The sequence below is a fragment of the Symphalangus syndactylus genome, chromosome 7, assembly GCF_028878055.3.
Source record: "Symphalangus syndactylus isolate Jambi chromosome 7, NHGRI_mSymSyn1-v2.1_pri, whole genome shotgun sequence".
Lineage (NCBI taxonomy): Eukaryota > Metazoa > Chordata > Mammalia > Primates > Hylobatidae > Symphalangus > Symphalangus syndactylus.
The window spans coordinates 56741949-56749630 of record NC_072429.2 but is presented as its reverse complement, the minus strand read 5'-3'; the positions used below and the strand labels follow the sequence as shown (position 1 = coordinate 56749630).

Below are 7682 nucleotides of genomic sequence, written 5' to 3'. Positions count from 1 at the left end.
TGCTCATGGATAGGAAGAATCAATATCGTGAAAATGGCCATACCGCCCAAGGTAATTTACAGATTTAATGCCATCCCCATCAAGCTACCAATGACTTTCTTCACAGAACTGGAAAAAACTACTTTAAAGTTCATATGGAACCAAAAAAGAAACCGCATTGCCAAGACAATCCTAAGCCAAAAGAACAAAGCTGGAGGGATCATGCTACCTAACTTCAAACTATACTACAAGGCTACAGTAACCAAAACAGCATGGTACTGGTACCAAAATAGAGATCTAGACCAATGGAACAGAACAGAGCCCTCAGAAATAATATCACACGTATACAACTATCTGATCTTTGACAAGCCGGACAAAAACAAGAAATGGGAAAGGATTCCCTATTAAACAAATGTTGCTGGGGAAACTGGTTAGCTATATGTAGAAAGCTGAAACTGGATCCCTTCCTTACACCTTATACAAAAATTAATTCGAGATGGATTAAAGACTCAAATGTTAAACCTATTCTGTTTCCTGACAATTCGAATCCCGGTTGTTCTAGAAGGTTGGTGCATCCTAAGTTCTTCTTCCTGTAACAAGTGTCTGTTTGAAATGCTTGTTCCCTACTGGCATAAAGAAATAGCACTTGAACATAAATTTAATTTACTCAGCAAGGCCATTTTTATACTTTCTGCAGAAAGGGTACACTAGCCAGCAGTTTTGCCATGAGAACACACCAAACAAAGGAGACAGGGTCATTTATAACCTGACAGATCCATCCTACTGCTGTGTCCAGTTTCCATTGGCTGGAACGCGATCTCACATTCTGTATTTGTCCTGATTGGCTAGCAACTTAGAACTTTTTAAAAGAGGCAAAGGTAGAGGAGAACAAAGAAAGGAGGAAGTAACTTGTGGAATGCTGAGAAAGATAAAAACACCTTTAAATAAGGAAGAGGAACAGGTTATGTCCTAATGCTTGCTTGGGCCATTATAAGCATGCCAGGGCAAATATTTAGGCTAAGTTGTAGGAGCTAAGAACATAAAGTACATTGATTTCTTTATCACGGCTAGCAGATATTTAAGAATGTCCACTGGTGTGATTCCGTCCTGCACGGCTGTTCTCTGGAGCAGCGTTCGTTTATCTCCGTCCACCTTCCCTCCTACCTAAGTGCATGCCACCACCCAGTGGAAGATTTGATGGACTTGGACATGAGCCCCCTGAGGCCCCAGAACTATCTTTTCAGTTGTGAACTAAAGGCCGACAAAGATTATCACTTTAAGGTGGATAATGATGAAAATGAGCACCAGTTATCTTTAAGAACGGTCAGTTTAGGGGCTGGTGCAAAGGATGAATTGCACATTGTTGAAGCAGAGGCAATGAATTACGAAGGCAGTCCAATTAAAGTAACACTGGCAACTTTGAAAATGTCTGTACAGCCAACAGCTTCCCTTGGGGGCTTTGAAATAACACCACCAGTGGTCTTAAGGTTGAAGTGTGGTTCAGGGCCAGTGCATATTAGTGGACAGCACTTAGTAGCTGTGGAGGAAGATGCAGAGTCAGAAGATGAAGAGGAGGAGGATGTGAAACTCTTAAGTATATCTGGAAAGCGGTCTGCCCCTGGAGGTGGTAGCAAGGTTCCACAGAAAAAAGTAAAACTTGCTGCTGCTGATGATGATGAAGATGATAATGATGAAGATGATGATGATGATGATTTTGATGACGAGGAAGCTGAAGAAAAAGCACCAGTGAAGAAATCTATACAAGATACACCAGCCAAAAATGCACAAAAGTCAAATCAGAATAGAAAAGACTCAAAACCATCATCAACACCAAGATCAAAAGGACAAGAATCCTTCAAAAAACAGGGAAAAACTTCTAAAACACCAAAAGGACCTAGTTCTGTAGAAGACATTAAAGCAAAAATGCAAGCAAGTATAGAAAAAGGTGGTTCTCTTCCCAAAGTGGAAGCCAAGTTCATCAATTATGTGAAGAATTGCTTCCGGATGACTGACCAAAAAGCTATTCAAGATCTCTGGCAGTGGAGGAAGTCTCTTTAAGAAAATAGTTTAAACAATTTGTTAAAAATTTTCTATCTCATTTCATTTCTGTAACAGTTGATATCTCGCTGTCCTTTTTATAATGCAGAGTGAGAACTTTCCCTACCATGTTTGATAGATGTTGTCCAGGTCCTATTGCCAAGAATGTGCTGTCCAAAATGCCTGTTTAGTTTTTAAAGATGGAACTCTACTCTTTGCTTGGTTTTAAGTACGTATGGAATATTATGATAGGACATAGTAGTAGCAGTGGTCAGACATGGAAATGGTGGGGAGACAAAAATATACATGTGAAATAAAACTTGGTATTTTAATAAAGTAAAAAAAAAGAATGTTAGCACAGGTCTTTCAATAAATGTTGCTTGTAAGATAAGTTACTATTTATTTCTAATCAAATGGGAAGGAAAGTCTTTGAAGAGGAACCTTTATTTTTTACATGTCCCATGAGGGTCAAACTCATATGGAACTGTTTGACATTTGGAGCCTGTCCCACTCAACTTCCAATTGATTATCTTACAGCTTCTCTTGCTTTCTGAACACCCTTGGATGTTATTCCTACTTGCCCCTTACACAGATTGCTAGCATCCCATATCAGAAGTTTAATCCCCAGTGCAAAGCAAGGCACACAGTAGGGCTTATTGTAAATGCAATGTGCATGATCTAATGATGACTTAAACAGCTCTACAGAAAGATTCAACCAACATTTATGAAGCAACTGCTAGGTGGTAGTTACCTTCATGTGAGATATTAAACTCTTAAAATCATCCTGCCATGTGGAAGATATTGGCCCATTTTTCAGATGACAGGAATGAGGTCAAGAAGAGTCAATTAATTTCTCAAGATTCCACTCTCAGTGGGGCTGGGATTTGAATTCTGGTTTCTTGGTATCAAAGCTGGTGCTCTTTTCACAGACCCATGTTCCTGCTGGATTTGCTCAGCATAACCTGATCATAGGTGGAAGAGCTTTGCACAGAGACCTATAATAACTGAAGAACTTACTGACAGACAACAAGAAAAGAGTATCATAATTATTTTGTTGGTTCTTGCTAACCAAACCACATGGTGCCTATGTTCTTGGGCAAAGATTGATTTTAAAAAGCAAAATAAAGTACAGAGAGACTGCTTTTGCATTGAAGCGAAAATTGATGGGTTTTCAGGAAGCAAATTATTGAATTTGTGATTGTTTTCTGCTAGATAAATATCCAAGCAGAATTTTCAGGGGCTGTAAATGCAAATTGTTTACACTATTAAAAATGTACTTAATGCTAAGGACGTTTTAGCATGCCTATAGAACTTGACTGTTTCTGCCTGAAAATGTTAAATGTAGGAAAAGCATAATGAGGCTTCCTAAACATTCTGTAAATGACATTAAGTCATTATTTCCTCATTAAAAATAAAAGAATTTCATAGAACAAAATAAATGTAAGTGCTACAAATTGCTTTGTATAGCTACTTTTCTATTAAAGCAGATTCCACTATAAATGGGAATCCAGCTTCATTAAGCTCTCATAGGTCAGGTTATTCCACTAATAGATCACCAACAGTACTTAGTGTAATTCCTTTGCTTTCTTCAAGAGCTTTTTGTCACTAAAAATAGGCAAAAACCATACCCATCCCCCCACCAAAAAGCAAAATTGGAGTGGTTTGTGGGTGTCAAATTTGTAAACTACAATTTGAGGATGTATGTGTTTCAAAATCTGCTGTTTAAGCCATTAGAAATGGTTGAACTTTTCATAAAGAATAATTGCTTACAAAAGAAATTTTAGAGATGGATAAAATTGTTTCATCAGTGGAAAGAATGGAAAAATCTGCCAGGTTTCAAGAATTCATACATAACAAGGGAATTCGTAAACCTAATTATGAGAATGCTATTTAAAAATTTTAAAAAAATATTTAAAAATTATGGTTAAATATACAACATAAAATGTACCATGTTAACCATTAAGTTTACAGTTCTGTGGCATTAAGTCTGTTCCCATTTTTGTGCAATGATCACCACCGTTCATCTCCACAAGTTTTTCATCTTTCCAAATTGACATTCTGTACATTAAACAAGAACTCCCTACTCCCTATTCCCCCTCCTCCTCACTCTTGGCAACCACCACTCTACTTTCTGTCTCACATCAATGGAATCATACAGTATTTGTCCTTTCGTGTTGCATAAAGACTTCAGGGTTCATGAATGTTGCGGCATGTGTCAGAATTTCCTTTCTTTTAAATAAATATTCCTTCGTACATGTATGTTACATTTTGTTTATCTATTGACTCATCAGTGGATACTTGGGTTGCTTTTATCTATTGTCTATGCAGATAATGCTGCTATGAACATGATGTGCAGTATCTTTTGGAGTCCATGCTTTCTATGTATCCTGCCTTTGGGCATATTTCCGGAAGCGGATTTGCTGAATCATGTGGTAATTCTATGTTTAATTTTTTGAGGAACAACCATCTAGTTTTCAAAATGACTATATTATTTTACACTCCCACCAGCAATGCACAAAGGTTCTCATTCCTCTACCTCCTCATCAACACATGTAATTATTTTTTAAAAATAATATTCATCCTCTTGGGTGTGAGAGAAGAATGTTCTTAACACTAACTTAACAATTTTTTTTATTTGCTAAAGTTCTTTAAACTCACTGATCTCTACTTAATTGTTTATATTTTTAGATGTAATTTTATACTTTTTTGATATTGTTATTTGACTAGCTCTGTCTCTCTCATTAGCCTGTAAGCTCAAAAGAGTGTAGAATATGTCTAGTTAGCAAAATTTTCCAGCATATAATAAAATTTTCCAACATATAATAAGTGCTCAATAAAGTAAGTGTCTGTCGAGTGTATAAGTAGCGGAATTAATAAATTCCCAGGTCAGTACTTCTCTAGTTCATTTTCATTCTATTCAGCAAACTTGAATGATCACCTACTATTTACCAAATAGTATTTAACAGTATCCTGAGAATACTGTTAAATATCTTTGCTCAGATGTTGTCTTTCTTAACACTGGCTATCTTTGTTAAAACCCTAACCGATACCATCAGAACTTAAGGAAATTTGGCAGAGTAATATCCCCACTAACTTCATTAATCCAATGTGTATATATTCAGGACGGTGTATATGCAAGGAAGCGTGCAGTAGGTTTGGAGCAGGAGGTGGTGTGTATGGTAATGAATAGAATGACTAAAAATACAGGGATATCAGTTTTTTTCTGTCTGGAGAAATCTCCAGTCCCTACTAATTAATACTTTACTCAGCATTGAGGGCTTAAATAAATATCACTTCCACTGGGAAGCCTTCTTTAACTCTCTAAGCTAGATTAGACTCCCTTGTTATGAACTGCCTTGCAGCATTTATCCTAATTTTCTTTTCTTTTCTTTTTTTTTTTTTTTTTTTTTTTTTGAGACGGAGTCTCGCTCTGTTGCCCAGGCTGGAGTTCAGTGGCACGATCTCGGCTCACTGCAATCTCCGCCTCCCAGGTTCACGCCATTCTTCTGCCTCAGCCTCCTGAGTAGCTGGGACTACAGGCGCCCGCCACCACGCCCGGATGATTTTGGTATTTTTAGTAGAGACAGGGTTTCACCTTGTTAGCCAGGATGGTCTTGATCTTCTGACCTTGTGATCCGCCCACCTCGGCCTCCCAAAGTGCTGGGATTACAGGCATGAGCCACCGCGCCTGACCCCTATCCTAATTTTCGTTAATTATTGAATAATTTTCTTCCTAGTAGATTCTGAGGTCGATGATGGAACAGCTGTATGTGCTTTCTTCACATCTTTCTCCTGTTCTAACACAAGGCCTGGCCCATATCTGTCAGTCAGGAGACATTTGATGAATGAATGAAAGAGCTCATGAAGCATCTTTGTCCTGAGGGAGTCTGCAGTCTAATAGGGGAGATACAAAATGCCTTAGCATCGCAAATATTAATATAAACAAACCACTGTAGAAGCAAAGAGAAGGAAAAAGTAATTCTAACTGCAGAGAGAGGGAATCTGAAGACTCAACAGTGAAGTTGCTTCTGAGCCATGCTGTATATGGGCTTAAGTGAAGTTCAGAGGTGCATGGGCTTAAGTGAAGTTCAGAGGTGCATGGGCTTAAGTGAAGTTCAGAGGTGCACGGACTCCAGTGAAGTTCAGAGGTGCACGGACTCCAGTGATGTGCAGAGGTGCATGGGCTCCAGGGATATGCAGAGGTGCATGGGCTCAAGTGAAGTGCAGAGGTTCCTGGGCTCAAGTAAAGTGCAGAGGTGACCCCAGCATCCTAACTCATAGACTCTTTTTATCTTTCTAAGTCCTCCTTCAGTCTCTGCTGTGTGCATGCACAATTTTTACATTCTTGTGACCAATATATATGCAGTTTCATTGCCTGCAGATAGAGCTCAACATTGTACCACCATTTTACAGAAAAGTCTTATGGTTTTCTGTGGCTGAAAATATTCCAGGTGTGTGGCCGCAGATATTCCACTCTAAGCCTCAGTTTCCTATTTGCATATTGGGTTTTGGTAAGGAGGAAACGATTATAATGTAGTTGGTTGGTAATTTCACGTGGTTTCTGGCCGCACAGTACATCTCAGGGAAAGGTTTAAGTTTTTCAACCACGATTTTCAGCTCTAATTTATTCACAGGGAGGGCAGGTGACGATTGAAAAATCACTCAGGCTTCCCAGGCAGCCCAGTTTACCTGGTTTTTCAGACACTGGAAGTCCTTGGAAAGATTTCTGACTGATATTTCAAGAAGCTGTGTTAGCCATGGGAATGGACACATCCTTATTATCACAGGTAGATAAAAGCGAGGAGCAAATGGTGGGCTTAGTGGCCACAGCCAGCAGGAAATTCAGGAAATTTAGCTCTATTCTCATCATCTTTTCTCAACGAGTCTTGGTCTTACAATGGAAGTGAAAATGCAAAGTCAGAAAACAGAAATGCCTTCAAATATTTTATTGCACACTGATAGATGAAGTAATTTTTCTCTGTGATCCATCACCAGAACACTTGCTAAGGGAGGTTATTTATTAGTTTCACAAAATGATAGATTTTTTTCCAGGCACACGTGCTGATTTCGTTTCAGCTGTATGGCAGAATTCCTTAAAGACCCTATCTTTCATAGACTTTGGAGCAAGGTATCCAGATTATTAATTTTGAAGAAAGGGCACTGACAAAATAGCAGATAAATCAGAAAAATATTACATTCTTACTCTTTCCTGGCAAGAGCTGCAATAGTTTAAGAAATTAGCTTTAAAAAATTGCAAAGCTGAGGTAGATTTCACATTTTAGGTACTAAAATATTTTGCAATGTTTGAATGCGAAATTCAACAAATTATAAAAATTATCAGAACATATCTGCTGGATAAGAAAAATAATTTACTATATTGACTGCACCCCATATTTTTTTGTTGTTTTTCTTTTTGAGACGGAGTCTCACTCTGTCACCAGGCTAGAGTACAGTGGCACGATCTCAGCTCACTGTAACCTCTGCCTCCCGGGTTCAAGTGATTCTCCTGCCTCAGCCTCCCGAGTAGCTGGGACTACAGGCACGCGCCATCACGCCCAGCTAATTTTTGTATTTTTAGTACAGATAGGGTTTCACCACGTTGGCCAGGATGATCTCGATCTCTTGAGCTTGTGATCTTCCCACCTTGGCCTTCCAAAGCACTGGGA

At 38.6% G+C, this 7682-nt stretch overlaps 1 protein-coding gene across 1 annotated transcript; it reads left to right on the top strand.

Annotated features, from left to right (window-relative positions):
- The first annotated feature begins 1104 nt into the window (after nucleotides 1-1104).
- Nucleotides 1105-2149, top strand: LOC129486420 (nucleophosmin-like). The gene has a single exon (XM_055286307.2). It carries the CDS (start codon nucleotides 1177-1179, stop codon nucleotides 2035-2037), a length of 861 nt encoding a protein of 286 aa, XP_055142282.1. The 5' UTR covers nucleotides 1105-1176; the 3' UTR covers nucleotides 2038-2149.
- Nucleotides 2150-7682: the final 5533 nt, after the last annotated feature.

Bases quoted from the DNA above. Each gene is read 5' to 3' on its own strand.
- LOC129486420 (XM_055286307.2), top strand. From the start codon at position 1,177: ATGGACTTGGACATGAGCCCCCTGAGGCCCCAGAACTATCTTTTCAGT.